Source organism: Phaethon aethereus (assembly GCF_964289735.1).
Source record: "Phaethon aethereus genome assembly, chromosome: 8".
NCBI classification, from domain to species: Eukaryota; Metazoa; Chordata; class Aves; order Phaethontiformes; family Phaethontidae; genus Phaethon; species Phaethon aethereus.
Window position 1 is genome coordinate 11,840,918 of NC_138584.1, and position 23,615 is coordinate 11,864,532.

Consider the following 23,615-nt stretch of genomic DNA (forward strand, 5'->3'; position numbering starts at 1 on the left):
CTATTCATCCTTAACACAGACCATATCCTTTGGTTTACTAAGGCTCTTCACTTCATCCAGTAGTCTCTTAGGTGTCAAAATATGAGTAGAACCTGGCAAAAGAATTTAAGTATAAATGTTACATGCCAGTGTTTTTTTTACTATACCTAGAAAACTGAAAAGTACAATAATTCAAAGTGTTTTCACGTGTTATCTTAGTAGATAGGTAAGCAGTGTCCCTCTTTGACACACTGAGACATCCAGACATCCCAGTTAGGGCTCTTAATTTGGATAAAAGTTTCAAGTCCCTGCTCTGCCGAGTTTGAAACACCGGCTTGAACCTGGGCCACGTCTGCTGTATGCAATTGTCCCAGCCTGCAAGAAATCTGCCCATTCTGTGAAAGGGTAAGTTAATGACAGGCTTTATCCTAGAATCAGGAAACCATATGGAATAAAGATTACCACAAACAGTAGTTTTCCACAGAAATATCAGTTAAAGAAAATTGGCTTTTACTGACTAACATTTCCTTGAAAAATTTGCAACAAATTCCAAATCTGGAGCAGCAAAGGAAATCCTTATTATTCTTCTTCAGAGTGCACAACTAGCTCTTGTTTTCTTAGAGAGTGATTATTAACTTCTACCATAAAGGGTTGCCCTACATTCATAAAGGCAACTATTAACTATTAAAAATTAGGGCTGTTTTGAACCTTTAGTTTTACTAGCATCAATCTGAATGGGCTAATATTCCTTTTCTGAATTTTTGAATTCAGAAAAAGTTCTGAATCAGGAATACAAGAACGATTTTCATCTTGCAGTAAGCTGCAAGGAAATTTGGCAGTTATCACCTTCCCTCAGAAATCAGAATTACAAGCAAAACAGCAAAAATCATCTCTAAACAAAAGCAAAGATGGTGCTGTGGTTAGTGCCAGATATTACTGTGAAAGAGTGACCTACACTAAACACAGTTTTGTAAACGAGTCTCAGATGAAGAAACAGGTCTTGTTAAACTACATTCCTCTTGTCCTAGTCTTTCCATTGCAACTCAAAAGTAAGACCAGCATTAAACCTACCTCAACCACCACCAATGAAACCAGCAAACAAAAAATAAACCCAAAACAACCAACCACATACACAAACACACCTACAACACTCCGCACTATTTTGAGGCAACAGACTCTAGATCTCTGAATCAAGGTTGGCATTGCTTTAGGGAAGAGCATTTAATAATAAATTTTATATTTAAAATTGTGGTAGATAGATTTAATCCTTTTTGAAACTCAAGACTAAATTTAATGGCCAGACATAGGCAACTCAATTTGAAATGCTTTAAACGACCCTGCACCTGGACACCAGCTGCAACTGCAGATGGATACAGGTCAGGTTCTATATCTAGCTCTGTTTTGATATATTGTATATACAAATGTTTTAGCACCTGAATTGAAACAGCATTACAGGAAATGATTATTTGAAGCACAGCAGCTGACAGAACAAGCATTTGCTGCCTCTGAAGTATTAACTGAGAGATTACTACACCAGCTGGTAATTCATGCATTTACTGATGAACCTTAAGAAGATTAGGGAGCTTACTTCAGTTTTCAGGGAAAAAGCTATACATCATGGTGTAGTTTGCATGACGTCTCTGAAGAAACCATGACAAGAACTAGAAGCTGTTGCAAAGTCAACAAGCTACCCTGAAAGAAGTTTTGGGGGTTGGTTTGTTTTGTTTGGGGTTTTGGTTTTTTTGGAGTTGGGTATTTTTTGTTTAAAAACAAAACAAAACAACAACTTATCTTCCCTCCTTCCCGAAGTGAGTAATTTTGCACTAGTCTGCCAGCTTTCCTACTACTTCCAAAAGCAACAAGAGTTGTAAGTGTAGCTGAAGCTACAGGCAGATCCACAAGTTTGTGGGGAAACTGTAATGCAAGGAACTATAGGTCTGCTTAAATCCTTTTTGCTATACATCAGGCTACTTTAATAATCTATTTCTCTGACATAATTCATGATGATTTTTATGTAGAGCATAACTGTATTTATTGTCCTTAATACCCTGTTGCAAAAAAGTGCGAAACATCAAGCACACTACATAAGCTGAAAAGATATTTCTAAGTTCATGGTTTTAAGAAATTCACTGGCTATAGTGTTAGTTTACTGAACCAACTTAGGGAATGTAAGAAAAAAAGATCCTTACATTTTCCAGAAACGCATCTAGTAAACCCCTACATACCACCCTTTTCCCAAAGACAAGCTTACCAATAACAACTTCACAGGACTTGTAGGCTTCAGAAACTTCATAAGCACTGCGCATCTCAGAATATGTAATTCCTCCAATCACAAATATAATCAGTCTTGCACGATTCTTTCGTTCCTCTTGATAACTAGCTTTAGGTTTCTGGCGCGCACTATAAGACATTTCATAAGATGACGTTTATATAGCTTTACTATTTAATTTTGGTAAAAATTACACACTTAATTTCTCACATGCAGTTCATGGTTTGCTTATTTCAGCAAAAGAATTTAGACAAATTGATAATTAAAAAGAGTTTTAACAAAAACAAGTTAGCACATTACTCAAACCATTCAGCTATCACAAGGGGTAAAATAAACACAAAGCAAAAACCTTTTTGCACACAGAGAGCCTCACACACAAAGGACTTCTACCAAGCAGCTTAATTCTGTATGCTAGCAATTCCAGTGGCATTTTTCAGAAAAGGTTCATTTGAAAAAGCTAGACCCTTAGGTTTTTCTGTTGCCAGACATGAACAGAAAAGAAATAAAGCCAAAAAATTTGGCTGTTATCAAGTAAGATTCAGATACGTAGGACCAAGAAAACAAAGCCCTTGAAATATACTTTCTAACACACAATAGTAATTGCAGATTCAGATAAAATCATCTGCAGTCCTCTCTTTGCTAGAATGCCTTTAAGACAGAGATCCAGTTACAACGTACAGGGACTTGCCCTAGTGTTTCCTTGCATTGACCATCATAGTGTGCATCCAGGAACGTAAGGACACACCAACAGTTTGGTTAGCAGCGGAAGTAATAAAACTATTTTCCTAAGGCTGTGTATCTGTAACTTTTGTCTTTTATTTAGTGACATACAGATCTCAATTCAAGCGTGTCCTCCACATTTAGGTTATGTATAATATTTCCCTCCCTATGAATTCCAGCATTTGATTAGTGCGATGAGCATTCTTGCGATGAAAACAATCTTATCTCTATTCAGCTGTCTCACCACTTAAAAAACACTACCAGAAGTGATAAAGCTGTCAGCAGGTATTGGTCATGAGGTTCAAGAGCTAGTGGTATTAAAAAGGGGGAAAAAAGAGACAAGTACAAATTAGTGAGCTAAAAAAACCATTCCAAAATCACCTCTCAGTGCTACTCAGTAAATAGGCAAGTACACAGAACGCACCATTTCACATTCATTAGCAGAGAATTCATTTCAAGACCTCCAACTTTTCTGGACTTCTCTAAACCATCCCCATTGCAAAAATACTGAGGAAAAGGATAAATTATATTTCAGGAAGTTAAATAACTTACCTTACTGCTCCTGAACCATTCCAGGTAGGAGGACACTGGGAACAGTAAGGCCAGTCTTTTGAATCTAGTTTGTTTTCTATAGCATCCTGAAGGGCAAAACAAACACACACTTTAAACAGCCACGTAGACCTAAAACCCATCAAGTTTCAGTTTCCAGTAAGGATGTCTAACTGGAATTTAATGCCAGCACATGCAATTTCTTAGAATAACTAATCACAAGGAGCATCTCATGAACAATGCTCCTATGTAACAAAACGCTAGACGACGTAATGCAAAAATTATTACAAGGCTTTTGTATATCATAAGGAATTGGGAGGACATATGCTTTCTTTATAAACATAATATTGATTTTACTGTTCAGATTTCACTAGCAGTTTTTCATCTGTAATGACACTAACATATTTAATTTCTCTACAGCAGTAGATGAGAGAAGTTAGGGTCCCCTGAAGACACAAATGAACGTGTTAAAATCACCAAGAATCTATGAATGGCAGCACTGGGTCAGACTAGAGGTCCAGTGAACTCACTGTTCTGTCTGACAGTCACTAACTGATGCTTAGGAAGAGGTTTAAGAACAAAGCAACTACACTTCTGGCAAGTAAAGTTTTCCAGCCCCTACCGATCTACAGTTTACATTTGAATTCCAGTTTGAAGACCCCCAGAGAAAACAAAAAAAAAAAATTTCATATTTTTAAATTAAACTAAACACTGCCAATCACAGAACAAGCTGTTCAGAGAGACCTTTAGCTTTCACTTTCATTTGCTTCACTGTTAAAACGGCCACCAATAAGGAACATTGCTAACACACAGCAGACTAATGTTCTATATTGCAGGCAGACTAGAAGCTTTGCTCAACAGACACATTTAGCAGAAGTAACTCAAATACTACAGAATTTCAAAAGACTGGCTGTAACTGCTCACTTGAGTAAGTTTCTGCACTGCACCCATGAATTAACTAGTGGGTCAAATTTACCTCCATAACATCTTTGATAACAGGCGTCCACCTAGAAAGTTGAAAAGTTTCTTCTGAAGAGCGGTCCCTTCTTGGGTGTTTATGCTGCTGAGCAGCAGACTGAAAAGATTTTCAACACATGGTTGTATTATACAGTATATTTGGATTTATTAAACTTATTCCCAGTTAGTAGCAGGGGGAGAGGGGATCAGGAGGAAATTTTAAAGAAATAATAACAACAATGAAGAACAACAATTAATACCTGTAGAATTCAGGACACACCAGAAATACTAACTGCAGAGACAAGGAACTGAGTAAGTTGGCACCTTCCAAAACCAACTAGCTCAAGTCACCATCTGATGATTTTAGAGGGAACATTACACGTATCTTACTTTGAAAATTATTCATGTTAATTGTTTAAAGGATTTACCTCTTAGACACATCATAAAAACAAGAATTCCTAGTAATTGCCTGCTTAAAAAAAACACAGACCTTGATAATACTGTTAAGAGTTTCTGAAAGAGCTGTAGACAAGTACTTGGGTGGTAGAAAATTAAAAAAATAAATACATTCTTACTGAAGAGATAACAGGAACGTCAAGGTATTTCCAATTTCTTATCATATCACTATCACTTTCTATTTGTACATTCTGGATCAGCTTGTCCAAGTTCTCCTGGGTAGTTCCTTTGATATAAGGAAAACATACAACTTAAGTACCATGTGTGGCCAGTCTACTACTAACATAATACTATATTTTGATAAATTTTTAACAGTCCATTTCTGAGACCAAAACTCAATATTCTTATGGATTCCTCAGACGAACATTCTTCCAGTTTCCCCCTCCTCTACTACAAATTCATCCCCATTGACTTCATTTTCAGGTCGCAATGGACATGGACCTCCCCGTTTAACAGCTTCAATGCTACGTGGAAAAGAGAAAATTTAAACTGTTGCATGCATTCGAGCACAGGAACGATGTTAAAACGCTGTACGGATCTGCACTTCTATTGAATCTCTTAACTCCTTATCAACAGTATCTTTGCTACTAATTTGAGAAGAGAAGAGAAGCTACAGAGAATGGACAGTATTTCTTTGAAACTTGGCCACTAGCTCCAATATAGATGCTTAAGTTAACTAAAATTACTGGACCATCCCAGAACCCAAGTTGAAGTCCATAGCATTGAGGAAAAAAGAAAACAACCACACAACAGGGCAGCTTATCATACCATTTGTGCTAAAGATATACAGGAGAATAGCTCTAATTTTGTCATAGCTCTCATGACTTTTGTTGAGCAGAACTGGAAGGAGGACTCTCATTGAGTCTTTCACTTTTTGACCTTCTGCATCAGTTCCAAGAGCCAAGTCCTAAATTAAAAAAAAAGAACAGTGGTTTTAGTGAGTAGCCATTAAAAAAAAAAAAGCATTGTTTCATGTGTTTTGAAATGTGTTTTTATGAAACCATAGGTTTTGGGAAACAATCGAGCAGCATCAATTTAAACACGGTATGAAAAGTCTTTGACATAATTATTTCAATAGTTACAGCATTATAACAACACTACGTAACACACTTCAACATTTAAAACTGTTTGCTATCTAGAATTCATGAATACAAATTATAGTTTTTAATTTGAGATTAGTAGTACAATGTAATGCATCACTCCTAACAATATGCTTTTCCCCAACATTTTAAAAGGGCTTCCTCCTGCAGAACACAGTAAGGCAATTTCATAGGAGTTTCGAGCAAAGAAAACACAAAGATGATCCTCATACAAATCAGACAGATTCAAAGACAAAAAAAACTAACTCTAAAAGCACCTCCTTTATTGGCAGAGTAAGAGCCTTGTATATCTCACTTAGCTTTAATTCTACTACCTTAAAAGCGATTGCAACGAAAAGACATACTATTTTTGTTAAAAACAAGCATCTATTCCTGGGGAAAAAAAAAAAAAAAAAAGCTGCATTTGCAGTAAATTGTTGTTTGGTTTGTAGGTTGTTTGTTTGTTTAAAACATACCTGTTCAGTTTTACAGAGCCTTTCTATGTTAGATTTGAACTTGCTCATACAATCTTCTGCTAAGTTAAGATGAACAACTTGCTAGAACACACAAAAAAATTTACAAGCTGACATAATTTTTTTTTTTTTTTTAAACACATCACAGAAAATCATAGTGTACAAAATTTATTGTGAAGTTGTAGTTACAAAAGACTCCTTACCCTACTAATCTCTTTACGGTAGTGAGGCATCTTTTTCATTAACTGGGACAGAGCTGATATCGATAACTGTGAAGAAAAGATACAAGTTGAAAAATTTTTCCCCCAGTATTTGACATCCTCATTTCCCTTCCTGTTGCAGCCTTGCTTCACCCACAAAAAAATTGCCACTGAGATAAGCCTCAGTTTCTGCAATAGATCCATAAATTACATAGATCTGATCAGTTGAAAATAATTAAGCTACCAGGAAAGACAATACTTTAATTTAAACAACTTACTTTTCCTTCTGTTGCTTTTCTTTTTGATGAAACTTCTTTCAAAAGTTTTGGTATTTCCCTGGAAAAAAAAAAAGGAAAGTAATCAAATGCAACAGCACCACAGTTGTTAAACCTTTTCTTAAAATCTTTACTTAAAAATCTTAAAAAGAGAACTGTGCAACAAGAACTTCTGAATGAAAGTAAAAGCTTCAAATACAGATCTCCTTCAGATAAGAGAGTGGTTTTTGACATAGGAAACTGAAGTGAAACATCCTGTTTGTGATATCTGCATAATGTCATTTGATGCAGTAACTTGCTAGTACTTTATGCAAAGTAATCCCTTCAAATTTAAAAGATTTCAAGATACTTCTCAGGAAATAATTTTATTTCCATTTTCCTCAAAAACTGCAATTAGTAAGACTGCATACCTCAGTACGTACATCCATTATTTAACAGGATGCAGTCTATATTGCAAACCATCTTCACTACTGCCTGTATTCCTACTCAACAGCACAAACACATGCCCTCTCAAAGAAACTTTTGTAACTTGTGTTTTTAACTAGTTTGTTATTTATGCACATACTCTATCACATTTGCAATATGCTGGTGTCGAATCTTCACCCAGAGCTCATCATCTTCCTCCAGAATTGCCTCCCGTTCCTTCCCAGCAGTTCCTTCTGTTTTGTATCTTCCAAGAGAAAAATCAGACAGTTGTTTGGTTTGGGATTTCTCCCCCCGTCCTCTCCCCCCCATAACTTGTTGGAGTTGGTATGGTTTAATCAACATACATGGTAATAGTGGTAATGTATACAGGTTTTAACTTAGAAACCAAGCTATTGCCTGACACAGTATAATTTACATAAAGATTTTACGGATTACATCTTTGCACATAAAAGCAGCAGATGAGTTTTAGAATGATTCTTTGGGACAACACCTTCTGGACATTCTTTTAAACCAATAGTAACTAGAGTTTCAATAATACATTTACATGCACCTTAATTTCTCTTCAGCTTCTAATGTCAACTTCCCTCTGGCTTCAAATGCAAATTGTGTGCAATGTAATAAACACTGAGATTGCAAAGTGCAGCTTTCTATATCTATTATAAGGCATTTTGTAACTCTGAAGGAAAATTAAGTCCCATTCACCAACAAAACAGACTAAGTAGGACAAATTACTTCATGTATACAAGAAGTGTGCTTCACAGCATTACAGACCAGCTATTACTTTTCTACAAATGGAAATAAATCTATAAAGCAAGATAGCAATCGTACTACATAACATTAGTAGTTAACATAACAGAAACTTACACAGAGTATACGGCCAGAAAGCAGAAAAATATAAAAAAGATTGTGAAAGGCAGATCATGACTACCTAGAAAACTTACTATGCTACATTTTCATACTCAGGAAATTTCAGATTCATAACAATTCTACATTTGCTATGAAAACATTCACTCAGTGTTTTTGATAGAAGATACACATTCCTGTTTGCTTAACTAAACAATGAGGCAATTAGGTCTCATTTGCTGTGGTGGATCACCAGAAAGCAAAGTCTTACCGAAGTCTTTGGTGTCAGAACAATCCAACAGCAAAGTACGTACCTTATGCAAAACAATGTCACAGTATTCCAAATGGTGATAAAATAATGCTTATGAGCATGGCTTACCTAAATGTGCATTTAGGATAGAAACATGTAAATTTTAACAACTACACAAATTAAATGACTGGAGCTACAAAAGTGAGAGTTCCTGAGAAATAACTAAGCTGTTTCTCAGTATTCAGTTACTGGTCTGGTTAGGCCAAGAAGGTTGATAATATGAAAGAAGGGGTAGAGAATCTGAACGTGCGCTACCAAGGTTTTGCTTCAAGTCTAGTATGAAGTTCTTTGTTTTTAAAGAAGATGCAATTTGTTAAGACTCTAATCTTAACAAAAATGCCAGTTGGATCCTACCTAATCTCAACTAAATGAGGAAGCTAACAAAAAGAGGAAGTTACAAATCCCAGAGGAAAGACTAATAGTAAGTGAAGCAACCCTTACATAATATATAAGCAGCTAATACTGCTATGGTGCAATTTATCTAAACAATTCCATAGATTTTATAATAGAAAATAAACTGTTTAGATTTTTAAAAAAAAAATACTTGCTTGTAAGTATCATTTTCAATTGGTAGCAGATCATATGCCATTGCCTGGAAGGTGAGTTCATGAAGTACAGTTGATACTGGGTCAAAGCCACGATCAATTATTATTAGTTGGGAGTGGGTTTTAGCCTAGAAAGCCACAAAATAAATGTAAAGTTAAGACATATAGTACAAAGTTAATGCCTGCTAAATCTATTTACACTAAGTTACAGTACTGCAGACATTTTTGGAAAAATAACTAAAAAAAAAAGTATGGTTCAAGTGTTCATCAACATAAATAGAAAAAAAACCCCCACATTTAAATCAAAACCAGAACACAGTGGTTTTACATACTAATTTTAAGGCAATGCTCTTAGCCTGTTGCAATGCATTCAGTAACCTCACCTAATTAACAAAAAATGTAAAGAAAAAACCCCCACAAAAAAAAGGCCTCCCACTGACTTCTCACAAGTAAAAGCGTTGTTTGTATTTCAGAGTAGATTATCTATACTGTGCTGCAATTCAGAAAAAAAAAAAGTCATCTCCAAACATTCAAGTCAAAGTTTCATTTTGGGGTTTACTAAAGTGGCGGTAGCATCAAGTACATTTATTTCTGTAGCAGAGTGGAATGTCACCAAGTCAGAATAGTTCTCTCATACTCTCCCATACTTCTCTGTTTAGGCAGCTGCCCTAATCTGCCCCAATCTGTAGTGACAGATCAAAAACACAATTTGTGTGAAAAGCTGTATCTTTGTGGACAATAAATCCCTTAAGAGGGGACATTTAAATTCTGCAGTGAAGTCCTTTCTACACATAACCCTATGGAAGGTGATGTTAAAATAAAGTTATTCACTTTTCTTAGGTTTTTATGATCCCCTACATTATCACAGGGCCAATTTTTCAATTACAATTAGTTTGATCAGACAAATGATGTTTGCTTACACACAGATTTACTGTGTCAGTTACTACCTCTAAGTTGCTTTCATACACAAAAATAACTAAATGGCAACTAGCTGTCTTTATTAATAAATAAGATCTGGTTTTGTAGAACCTATTGTCAAAAAGTAGTCCAAAGATTTTATTTTTCCCCAGATTTGCAAAAAAAAGAAGCAAACATTTTACTTCATTTTCTACCTTTATTTGGCTTTTCTCATCAGTTTTGTAGTAGTTTTCAAGATTTTTTTCAACAAGCTGTGCAAGTTTGCTGGCTTTATCAGATGGTCCGCTGGGAAAAAAGGAAGCATGCAAAAAGAACTTAAATTTCTTCATCAAAACACTAAAATGCTACCTTTAAAACAGAAAGAATTCCCTAGATTGATTGATCCTCTGGTTTCACGAGCAGTTTCTGAACTCCATCCTAAGTATTCCCAACATATTTTCACTCTTAGATTACAATTCCACTCTTTGAATGTTTCAGGTATTTCAGACAGTAGAAACAGCTTCAGCCAAAAGACTGACATTAGCTGGCATATGGCCCAGCACCTAAAAGTCTCACTCGGAGGCGGGAAACAAGAAAGAAAAAATAAAAAGAGAAAGAAAGGAAAAAAAAAAAAACAAAACACCACAGTCAAGCAATTATTTCTTTGTTACCTTTGCAGAGAATAAGGCACCACTTCACGTTACACCACAGAATGCAATTCTTGAGCATAATTTCAGATGTCTATTTTGAAGTCAAAGACACTACTCTATTCTGTATCAAAGCTCAAAAGAGGCATTCTCCTCAAGCTCTACTCAAAGAAATCCTGATCCCATATGCCTCAGCAATTTATGAATTCCTTGATGCCAAATGGATCTGCAAAACTATCAACAGGAGTTGTTCTGTAACAGGATTATGTATGCAGTGTATCAGAATGCAGCATATTGAAGTGTCATCCTACTGACCAAACATGAAACAAGCAGTTCATAACAAAACAGGTTATAGTAAGTACTGTTATATGAATACAAACAGAGAAATAATTCAATGCTTTCCCTACACTTCACAAATTCCTATCATTCCATATTTCAGAGTTGTGGATTAAAAACAATTAATCCACAAGGAAAGAAACTATGCTGCAGCCTCCAGCTATTACCAAACAATGTGGGAAGTCCTAGAAGTGACAGCAACTACACTAAGCAACACTAGTTTTGCCCCACCTTTTATATCGTACTCCTGGATTCTCATTTAGCGTGGCACATAAGGTTACAATTTGTTCAGCCATTACTTGCATTACAGCATCTTTATCCTTTGTCTTTTCCAAAGTTGGACTGTAACAGCGGTAGAATGCATCTGGGACATTGAGAGTAAATACCTATGCAAAGCACAATCAAGAAAAAAAAAAAGGCTTAAATTGTGTACTTATAAAATATATGGTAAAAGAAATGCTAATGTTTTAAAGCTACACACTGTAATAAAAATCATACATAATAAACTTAAAAAAGAACCCACACACTTCAGTCCTCTTTCTCTGTCCTGTTAAGCTCATCTGCTTCTTGTTCTCACACTTTTCTCTACTACTCTCCTCTCCTATGTAAATTACTATATTTTTCAAATTGCTTACTATCTGTACAGATGGAGGGACCTGGACAGGCAGAACTAAATACCATCCAGTGTCTCGTACAAAGCCATACAATGCAATTTCAGAATGATCATAGAAGGTATCAAGTTAAATTTGTTTAAAATAGAATTTTACTCATTGTATGTTTATTATATGAAGACTTTACCTCCAAGGACTGAAATTCTTTAAATGCATTAAACCTTGATAAAAGATGTTTAGTACTACACAGAAGAAAAAAAAACTTTCAACCGTTAGTAAACAGAATGCAAACATGGAAACAATCACATTGTCAGTAAATGGATTATTCTCCAGCTTCAGATGGACTACAGAGCCAAAGAAGAATGTCCACCCAGATAAAGAGGTTTGTTTCATTCAAGTCATCACTTGGACTTTGCTCAGAGCTCAGTCTGATTATTTACTCTTATCACTCCAGAAAGCAGACACACAGATTTTAGATTAGGAAAACCAGTTAACATTCTCTCTTCCTTTGCTAAGGATTCAAAACGTTCTCACAACCCAAAATACTGAGAACACAAAACTAAACTAAAACCAAGACGACACTTGAGTGCTGCTTATTTTCAACTTTAAAGAGTAGTCTCAATTTCTACTTTCATGGTTAAGTCCTCCAAAGAACCAGGACAACAAAATTTTTGTATGCCTTATTTGGTAGAGGAAGCTACAAAACTGTCTCTTAAGAGTAGCTTTAGCAGAACTCCAAAAAACAGTTTGAAACAAAGCTTGGGAACATCAACACCACTGGAAAGCAAACAAACAAACCACCACACTAATCATTCTCTGATGGCTTCTCAATCTAAATAATAAAAGACATTTATTATAAAAAGAAGGAAACTGCATCACAATAAGACGGATAGCAGCAATCCCTCCAATATTCACCTGCCACTTAGTATACGTAAGAGTTCTGACCCTTACTATGTTCATAACATTTGAAGAATACAGGACAGACTTCTGGGAAACATTCACAGTTAGTTCTACAACTCCCAGTAGTGGAAAGGGTTCAGGAGCTTCCCTGTATTAGGTTATCAGAGCGCGTTTTAGCCTTCTGTATCTGATGAAGTGCATGAGCAACAAATTACTTCTCAACACAATACCCCGTCTGGTTTCACCTGGAAACCACGCATTGGTTTCCATTGGTGGTCCCAAATTTTTAATTAAGAAAACATCCATGTTTTCCTCTCAATAAAAAATTTGATGAGTTGTTATGGTTTTTGTTTCTCTTTTTTTGTAAGGCTTTGGTTTTGTTCTCCTCCCCTTCAGTTCTCTTAATCCATTTGCTCTCCTTTTCTGATTTTCACCAAGTAGTTAGTTCTACTTGTTCCTATTCCTATGCACCCACCTACCTAGTCTGTCAAAATAACACCTCAGTATAAGCAGTAACAAACTTTACCACTTCCTAAAGACAAGCCAGAATACTTTCCTCCTCTTAAGGAATAGATTCCTTCTCTAACCTCTCTACTGCAACTGACTCCAAGTCTTAGCAAAGAGGTCAAATTCAAACAGTAAACCTTTGAGTACAAAAGCATTTGTTTTTATCTGAAAAATATAGGCAAGCACTGTAAATATGACAAAATGGCAAGAGGTCTCACATACAGTTTGTCAGTTAAAAAAACCCATCTACATTCTATTTAACTGTTTTCTAGCAGGTCAACAACACTTGAAAATAGTCCTCCAGACTATGTTCTGCTGTTGACATAAAGAATGAAACGTACCTGAGACTCATATGGGAAGAAGGAAATGTTGATCTCCTTGCATCTCCTTATTGATTTTGCACAGGAAGACTTAATTTTATTGAAGAGGTTGTCAGGACAAACTAGGGGAAAAAAAAAGATTCTAAGTATAAATCATCTGTGTGTATTCCAGCTGTTAACTCACTTACAAGCTTACAGTATTCAGAACCAACAGACAATTCTAAATTAAGAACCAATTAATAGTAACATACAGAAAGTTGCCAAATCTTCCTAAAGAGAATGTATAATCAATATTTTGCATTTAAGATCTTTTTCAAGAAGCATCACTGGTCATTTTTTACTAGTTTTTGGCAAGCAGAGCTGTAGAACACTCATTAGCAGTCTGCGGAAGTGAAGGATATTGATTTTATCAAAGCAAAAGTTTCTGCTATTTCTTCTCATATAGCAGAGAGAAAACATTTCCCAAGCTGCAAAGGGAGAAATAACGTGTACATACCAAACAGCAAAGCACTGAGAAATACAGAATTTAATTACAGATTTTAAATGTGTTCCACTACGCTTACAGGCTACATTGGATCCCAGTCTAGAAACTGAATTTAAGGAATACTTGGATGACACAAATACTGCACAGATTTAGAAGTGACAGAGCTATTTCTCTAACTCCACTTAGCATTAAAAGTTTTGGCAAGGATTCAAACTGAAAGCTTGCACACTTGCAACAAAGGAATACACAGCAAGATAGTAGTATTTTCCCAGAACAAGAATTGCTGCATCAGCATAAAATGAAAAAAGAAACCAAGAGGGTTTTTTATAGTAATTTGATAACTGTTTTGAGAACATACAGTAGCAGATACACACCATTCAGAGACATCCACAGAGACAGTCACAACTTCATCTCTGCCTTCAGCAGCATGTTTGGGTTTTTTGTTTTCCCTTCTTCACAAGCCATTTTAGTCACGCTGACTGACTGCAGATGAACATGCAGTCACATTAACCCCGTTTGCACTAAAGGTCTCTGCTTTGCAATTTATATCTTACATGCAAGGGCTAAGCAGGCACCTTCTTTCAGGTGACGGGAAAAAGCTGGCTCACAAGTGAAAGAACTACCTAAAAATAACCAATTATAAAACATTGTTCTTGCAGCAAATTCTCATGCATTCATTTTTTTCATATTTGAGTACTATTTTGTTTATAAGACACTTTTTTTTTTTAATTGTCTTCCTCCACACTGCCCAACATAGGAGAAGACTGAGATACTTTAAAAATGAAACTAAATTACCTAAATTAAAAGCTGAGGTGGGGAACCATCAACATTGTTTGGCAATTGTGAAAGAAATTACGATTGCCACATGGCATGGTGACCACATCCTGACAACCCAAATATGGTTAATGACTTGAGTCTCAAATCTTCTCTTAAGAAACACGACCCAAAATTTTCATGTACTGAACTATAGGAAAGAAAGTTGGGAAGCTTGCTTGTTTATGTATAAAGGTTATCAAACTACAGACAAAAGCTTACTTACAGTCAGTGAAATACACATATGCTGCTTTGTATTTGCTGGATGATTTAGTGATGAAGTCATCAATAAGTCCATCCACAGACTTATGGAGGCAGGAAAAATAAGAAAAAAAACATTATAATGTTTTGTCTTTCCTCACATACCAGACAAAGCTTCTCCCTCCTCTCCTCCTGCCCTGTTAATTACACAGTCCCTCTTATGAATACCACGAATCAACAGATAAGAAAAGAAAAGACTTAAGGAGAAGATTTAGAATAATAGACCAAGAATAATAAACAATTACAGAAGGTCAGTCACACACCAAGATCACTTTAGGAAGCACACAAAGCAGAATACTTGCATCATTTTCCACCTATAACAGCGTTGAGGTTCATTCTCTCAAGAATTTTTAGGAAGTAACAGCAATCTCTTATGAGAGCCATTACTTTGAATGCTATTGTTCAATGTATTGCATAATTACTTGATACAACATCTCTTTCAGTGAGGTTACTAATATCTAAGCAATGAAACAATGCCTCCGTTGATCAAAAGGTACACGTTTGCGACATACTCTATAGTGACACTGCATTGTTTTCATTATGGAAAATTAAGCATCACACCGAGGAAGGAGTATCACACAAAATGCAAAAGGTAAGTACTGTATAGCTGTACACAGTAAGTAAGTATTTTAAAATAAGATTGCTTTTTCAGTCTGAAAGATCTTGCTATACTTACTTTAAAATACTAACCTTTTTGGTGGGAGTTATGAAATATATTGCTTTCATGTGTGGGACAGGTTCACGGTTTTTATATACATTCTCCACCACTATAAAGTAAGAAATATTACATTTTTATAATTAAGAGCTTTATGCAACTGTAAGCAAAGTGCTGTACATATTTTAGCATAGGGGTGATAAAAATAAAACAACACCAATCAAGTTGCCCACTAAATTAGTGGCAAGGACCTATCTTCTGCCAAAAGAGCCCTGACTGTTTATTTATTATTTTAAATCCAGCAAGTTACCACAAGCCTTCTTCAAGCTCAGTCTAGTAGCAATTAAATTTGTAGGACTAAATTTTTGCTGGCTATTCTACACAAGCAGAGCTTTGCCCTCACACAGAAAGGTATGACAATACAAACATGCTCTAACTATGGGGCCCAGTATGAACTATCCTGAAAGATAACTGCCTCAGCAAGACTGTTCTTTTTCTAGCACATCGAAAGAGAGGTAGCATGAAACTATGCAGGGCATGATTTTGGACTAGAGCCTCTTCTGTCCTTTGTTTGCCTATCTCCTGTGCACTTACTCTGTTTCAGTATAATTGCAAATTAGACATTATCAGCAAATCAGCTTCACTCAACTCTTGGTTTTCTCTATTTAATAAAGTCATTACTATATAGTGTTGCAGTACACTAGCTTGAGAATGCAAAGAGGTTTGTGTTGCTCAGTAATTTTGAGGGAGAGGAACAAGAGGGTAAGTAATATCAGACGTGGATGTGGAAAGACAGGTTCTTTTCAGTAGCGTACTCACTAAAAATAAAAGGCTTCCTATTGATGAACAGGATACACGCTCACTGAAAGTTTCTCACAAAGGATAACTAGTACTACTTATGATTTAAAAAAAACTCCAAAAAGTGAAATGTATATGGTTTTGCTATTATACTTCCAGAAGACTCATGTTATACTGAATAGCTAGAATAAGAAGTCTTGCTACTTGTGGAAAAATAACTAAGTCTAAATAACGCTCTCTTGCAAAAGTGTTTCTAAAAATCTATACCTAAAGCTAATTAAGAACTAGATAATTTACATTTTGTATATTCATTTCCATTTCAAAAACAGGCGGGGGAAAAAGTCTGGCAGGATGATATATTAACAAACATTACAGAAAGGTCAATCATAAAAAAGCAACTTTGAAAAGTTTTTTTATGATATGTAAAACATCTTTTAAGTTGTAGGGAAGAAAAGCCCATAAAATTTACTAGAGAGAAAATACTTTTTAAAAATGCACATAGAAAAACAAAGTCTTATCTAAATAGGCATACTACATTAACTGCAAGCTATCACAATCCATCTATTATTCACTTTTGATAGTGGCCAACATCAAGGAACAGGAGAGACATTCCAGTAGATGAGAAACTCCACTCCACTAGAAACTACTCCCAGTTTGTGAAAGTGACAATCTAATTACTGTTAGTGTTGCTTATGGGTTTATTCTAGTTAAAAGTAATCATTGATATAATTTAGTTTCAAGTTTTTGTTGGGTTTGTTTGGGTTTTTTGGTGGTTTGTTTTTTTTTTAATTACAGAAAGCTCTCTTGTTTTGAGAGGAGGCTAAAACATATCCGCACAACACAGAACTCAAATCTAAATTCTTGCCTCTATCACATCCACTTGCTTGCAAACACCTCTCATCAGGTTGTCTATCATTGTCTCCTGTTCTCATTTTGTCTTCAGTACTTAAGTTTCTCTGCCCTTGTTATCATAATTCTACTGTTCATCAGTGTAAATGAATTCAAAGAAGCATTAGGAAAAAATGCAGAGAGTAATTTGCCTGTTCTCCTATGTTTTACCAACATCCACCTAATTCTTTACTGAGCTCTCGTTTTCATTTAACTTCACTGGACAGAGAATATCCTTAAAGAAAGCACTCTGTGACAGAAAACTTTCTCATTTACCCCATCCTGGACATGAGCAAACAAACACCTATCCCACCACGACCCCAAAAAACCAGAAAACACAACCAAGCACAAAAGCAACAACAAACACAAAAAAAAAAACCCATAAAACTTAGAGAAATCTTTAGCAAAAGATTGAAAAAAAGGGGGCTTAGCTTCTAGGCAGAGAAACATTTGATTTTTCACTTGGGGGGGGGGGCGGAAATCACAATTGGGTAATTACTGTACAAGGCAGAAATGATGCTAGTCTAATATCCCATAGATACTCCTCTTCATCCCAAATTAAGACAATTTCTTCCAATCAATTTTATTCTTTCCCTTTTTCTTATCAGGATATTGCCACTTGTATATCAAAAAGAATCATGCTTACCTGTGATACCCTCTGCCAGTAGATCAGTCATTTTGCAGCACAGTGACAGTAATTTAGTAGTATAATCATCTAAAAGAATTATCTAAATATATTTAAAAAACACAAGTATTGAGATAAATTAATCAGCTATAGTAAACCCATGTTATTTCCTTAACAACGTGCCATGGAAATTTGAAGCTAAAATCTATTTTATTACTCTATTTTTTCATCACCTGCATATAGCAACTCTGCAGTGGGAAATTAACCGCAAATAGCATCAGAAGGCAGCTCCCTACACTCAGGATTTCAAAAGATGAGCTCCATTCTAAATAAGTAGCTTGTCCCCACTACTCCTATTAGAAAGTATTTTAAAACTTTCACTTTGACAGAAGTCTTTTGAATTCCTGCTAATATATCTGTACTTATTCTAAAACTGGTTTACAGCTCAAGCAGCTCAAACAGGTATCATGCTGCTGAATCCTGCTCCACATGTTGCAGAGCAGTCTAATTTTTCAAATTAATAAAGTACAAGTCTTTCAAAAGAAAAGTGAAGACAGACAGAAACAGTTTCTAATTTTTTAATTAAAAAAAGTAATCAAGACAACTAACCATTTGTTCTTTCTACACTACCCTTAGTTTTTTCATTATGTATTATATAAAGATCAGAGTTAACAGAACTAAAAATCCGTTACTTGGATAGAAAACAATTTTAAGTTAAAGTGCCAGCCATTAAATAACACTTTTTTGTTGTATACTCAGTGATACAGATTACTTGTTCAAGTGATTCTAACATTCTTACAAAAATTATAACAGAACTATACCTTCCACTCTTCCTCTTTCCTGCAGTCATCAAATACTGATGATTTTACCTCTACAAGAAGAAACAGAGAGTTTACCAGTTAGAGGAATCAATTTGTTACTAAAAAAAAAAAAAATTCACCCATTTAGAGACCTACAAAAGAATTAAAAAAAAAAAAACACACTGATAAACACCTCTACAGAATTCTTGTCCCTGCCCGTTTCAGAAAGACGTAGCTGAATTTTTCATTTTTGCTAATAATAAACAGCTCCATAAAAATCAGTCTGAATGATTAAAGGCCTCTAAATATTTCACTTCATTTCTTTTTTTTTTAGTGAACTCTTCCACTAAATGGATTGTGCACATGCAAAAGATTTAAGCTACTCTAAGATAAGGCAGCTGGACCAACACATTCACAAATAGACCTATTTTAAAATATATGCTAACTTCAGATGTCCTCATTCTTCCTCTAGAATTCCAGAATAAGCCTAAGAAAATACCAGTTCTTACACAAATTGAAAGTTATCTTAAATAAGGTATCCATTATATTTTCCTGCTATGACAATGTTGGGAAATATGTCAATTAAAAAGCTTGTACAGGATTCAGCAACAGCAGTCAGCATCAGCTATGACCCACAGCTTTTAAAGATCACCAGAATTAAGTTGCAATTTTCAGGAGTGGTGTCATCAGGCTAATGCAGATTTGATCTCACAGCAGTGGTATGTATTAATTAATAAGCAGGAAGATTTTGGGAACTGTTTAAAGTCTGGTGTTTATAAACACGAGAATAAAGAGGTCTGATTATTCTGTTCTCTTTTCACAGAGAACAGAATTTCAGATTAAGCCAATGACTACTGCTGTCTATTAAAATAGCTGGACCTTTTTCCCAAATGAAAAAATTAAAGTAATAGAAACAGAACCCTAAAATACAAATGAGCAAATTCAGCACACATTTTGTGATTACTGCCAAGTGAAAGAACCGTAAGAAATTTCAGAATAGTAGCTGCTCATACAGCAAAAAGTACACCTATTTCTTCAGTGTTTATAAATATTTTCACTTACGTCTAAGTCCCTTTGGCATAACACTACCACAACATACTCCACCGCTACCCTCAACTTCCGGTGCCTCAGAATTCAGCAGTTTCTTCCAGCTGAGCAACCTACTGTCTCACCCAGTCTGTATTTCAGTTCAGTTTCACCAGCAATAACGCTGCACAGCACACAACGCTTCCAAGACATCACACTTCATGCTTCTCATGTTTGTATTTTACAAAGATGTCCTACACAGACTTTCACACTAACACAAGAGGTTTCTTTTGAAAGATGAGTACTTTATGCTTTAGCTTTCCAACATGCTCAAGTTACTTTTTGCAGCATTGACATTCTTCATAGCAACTTAAAAACCTTACACTCTGCTTCATCTAATAAACTGCCAAAAACACTGGTCTAAAAGTTATTTAGGCAAAAAGCGCATGTTTCATGAGGGGTGCAACTGGTGTATTTTGTTCATGCTGCTAAACAACAGAGCTCAGTTCTCTTGAACTTTTTCTGCTTACACAACTCCAAAAATCCATCATCATTCCTCAAACTTGCCCTCTGGGTTGCTTCCAATTCAACAACCCTCCTGTTATACACAATCCACAGTTTTCAACAAGTTCTGGGTCTGCTTAGCCTGGTGTAGAGACTCCTATGACTTCTTTGGATATACTCTCTACAAAATTGCAGAATACTCATCACTCCATAGCTGCTACTAAGATATATTTGTTGGTAATGCCTGAATCCGGGATGTAATACAGACACATTTTGTCCTGTCACTTTTATACTGTGTACTTGTTCTTACACTTTGTGTACAGAACTAGAAAAATGTAAGTAACAAATCTTTAGCCTCGTGAAAATTTCATTAACCTTCATATTTTCTCAGAACACTCCTACTAACGAATTAGTCCTTAGCATTACACAGAGTTCTTTAGAATAAACTGAGTACCTGACAGCCTTGTCCAAAATCTCAGATATGTTTTTTCCACAATACTTTAACTTACTTGCCTATAAAATAAACCAGAACATACAAGTGCATAATCCAGTTGTGCCTTGAACCTAATTTCTGTAAAAAAAAAAAAAAAGAGGTCAGCTTTCTCCCATCATGAAAAGAAATTTTATCCCAAGCTATCAGTGTACCAGATACAGCATACTTGCTCCTGCAGTATTCCAACTGCTATTTGTTTTGTCCTGAACCTGCAGCTGCTTTACCCAAATAACTGGCCTACACTGGTTTACAGTCTCTCAAAATAATTTCATGTCTCCAGTAAGCATTCTGAATGCACCATAAACCCAGGTATGAACAGTGCTCCATTTTTATCTAAGCTTTCATTTCCTTCTCACAAATTTCATACCAACCACGCATCCTAACTACCCTCTCTAATTTTGTCTTCTCATTTTTCTTCTACTTCATTTCCTGATCCAGGCAAGAACTATACACAACCCTGACGGAACAGCAGACTGTTAAATCCCTGTGTGAAAAAAACCCAAACAAACAAACAAAAAAGCAAACCACACCTTATAGAAGTTAATGACCCATTTATAACACACTCCCTGAAGAAAGGGCTAAACAGCTTTCACTGTAAGCAAATGGTCTGGAAAATAAAGTTGCAGAAATGCTGAATCATTTAAAAAAAATAATATAGACATCTATGGTTAGGCTAGAATCTTATCATACAAGCCTAGAACACATTTTAAAGTTTTAAAAAAATAAAGACAGAATTCCTTGTGGAAATAACCTTATTTACAGATACACGCATACAGATGCGGTATATAGTTAATTTTATAATTTTATTCACAGGAACTACCGCCTCCTCGCCTGCGTAACTGTGAACTTAACTGACAACAAACTTCGGTGAAGTAACCTTTTCACATAATTCTGCACAGATTCAGTCCAAAATTGCACCTTACAGAAAGGGCTACCACAATGAAAAGAAGGGTTTTTAACAGCACCATACCAGAGCACAGGTACAACACTCTTTGTACACACAACACAGGTACAACTTATTTGCCTGTTCACAGATACACACTGGCAACAAGCTGCTACATGAAGCATCAACATCACTGACACATTATTTTCAGACAAACCAGCCTTAAAAAAAAGTTTGCCAAAACATTAGAAAGCAGCAGTTTATGGCCTTGAATTAGCCATAAACAAAGCAACAGACATCTAAAACTTAGTTTATCAATTTTTTGTGTTGTAATCTTAGAAAGACAAGAGTTACTAGTTATCTAGCAAAGCCTTCTTTTCAGAAGCAGCTTCCTTTTTACAAAGTTTGCAATATTATTGCAATTTATTATTTACACTGCTTCACCATCTCTCTAATCTTTCTTCCTCATGGTCTTGTCACACTGGCAACACTGTTCTTAAAACTCCTTATTCACCCTGATGATGCACTAGCACTTTGACCAGGTTCCCTCCTTTTAAGGTCCGAGTCTTTATAAAACATCTCAGGTCAAGTCAATCGCTTTGCAGTCAAAGGCACAAATGACTTAACAGAGCAAGACAGGACAAGCTACGCAGCAAAGGTAGGGATTTCTGAAGGTCAGGTTTTAAACAAAGGGATCTAACTCATGCAAAGCAGGGTACAGCCGTCAGCAATCGAGGACTGAATACCGCAGGAACAGTCTGCTTTCCTCTTTATCCCCTTTTTCCATTTTCTCTTCCAGTGACACACACAGAGACTGGAGCTTGCAGGTGGAGCAAAGGAGGAAAAGGCAGACGAGAAGGCAGCAGGACCTTCCCATTTCAGTGGCAGTCACTAGACTGGCTGAGCTGCTCCTGGAGGCACAACCTCAGTACAACCGAGGCGAGCGTGAGGTGGCTGCTAAATGCCTTTCCCCAAAGGTCTCTCCGTACCTGAAAGACTGTAAGCCCTTCTACTCCAGTGAGACATGAAGCAGTTACAACTTCATTTTCTGTACCAAACACCAGAAGAACCTGTTCCTAAATATGGCAATAAAAGCCTGCACTTCTTTTATGGAAGTACCTGGAGACACCTTCAGCTTTTTCTTCTGAAAACCGTGAAGCCCAACTGAGAGCGGGCAGTGCCACTTCGTGACAGACAACGGGAAAGCCCCTCCTGATGCCGGGAACACTGTCCAAAGCTGCCACTTCGGAAGCAACAGGGAAGCCCTTGAAGAGCTGACTTCAGTTTAACCTCTTTAAGAGCTGGCATGGCTGGCTATATCCTGTAGAGTTCACCCGTATTTCGGAATAAGGCAAAAACCTTATTTTCCAGGTGCAGTTTCCACACAGGTGGTGTTACTGCAGGCACCCGCGTTACCGCCGCAAGCCGAGGCGGTCGCCTCCCGCCATCCCGACGGGTCCCCAGCTGAAGCAGCCGGGGAAGAGCAGCCAATTCCAGCCTCTGCCGCCCACCGGGCTCCCCACACCGCCGCCGGGGCCCAGCCCGGGTCTCCCGCCGCCGCCTCAGCTCTGACACACAGCGCGGCTCTTAACGCGCCCCACCCTCGGCGGCCAGGGGCGCCCCGACCCCGACACGCCGAGCTACGGGGAGACGGCGCCTCAGCGGCGAGCGCTCCCAGCCCCGGGGAGCCGGGAAAAGGGGACACGGAGCGAAACCCCGCACTCACTCTGCCACACAGAGCTCTTCAACCCCCTCACCGCCGGCGCCATCTTGCTCACCAAGCCCGCCTGACGCCTCCGCCGGCGCGCCCTCTTCACAGGCGGGGGGAGGAACGGGGCGGTGGCGGGGTGCGCTGGCTACTTCGGGGGCGGGTTCCCGCCAGCCGTGCCAGGCCCTCAGGAGCCGCGCCGGCCGCAGGGCCCTGTTACTCTGCGGTGATGGGGTCTGAAATTCCCACTGGGGAGGCGCCTGATGACCAGGACTCATCCCTGAGGAAGGAGCGTCCTATCGCTCGTCAGCAGGTGATCCCGGGACGCCGGGAGCCGCCTCCCGAGCCCCGAGACGGGCTTCGCGTGCGCTGTGGGGA

At 37.1% G+C, this 23,615-nt stretch overlaps 1 protein-coding gene across 1 annotated transcript; it reads right to left on the reverse strand.

Moving 5' to 3' along the window:
• STXBP3 (syntaxin binding protein 3) lies at positions 1 to 15,598 on the reverse strand (the record flags this gene model as incomplete). Its single annotated transcript, XM_082003052.1, is given in 17 exon segments — positions 1 to 92; positions 2,231 to 2,379; positions 3,521 to 3,606; positions 4,494 to 4,592; positions 5,050 to 5,156; positions 5,699 to 5,837; positions 6,486 to 6,566; positions 6,686 to 6,751; positions 6,961 to 7,018; positions 7,523 to 7,611; positions 7,614 to 7,616; positions 9,081 to 9,209; positions 10,194 to 10,284; positions 11,193 to 11,347; positions 13,321 to 13,421; positions 14,823 to 14,901; positions 15,548 to 15,598. Coding segments are annotated over 17 exon segments (1,560 nt in total). The 5' UTR covers positions 15,584 to 15,598.
• Between the last annotated feature and the right edge of the window lie 8,017 nt (positions 15,599 to 23,615).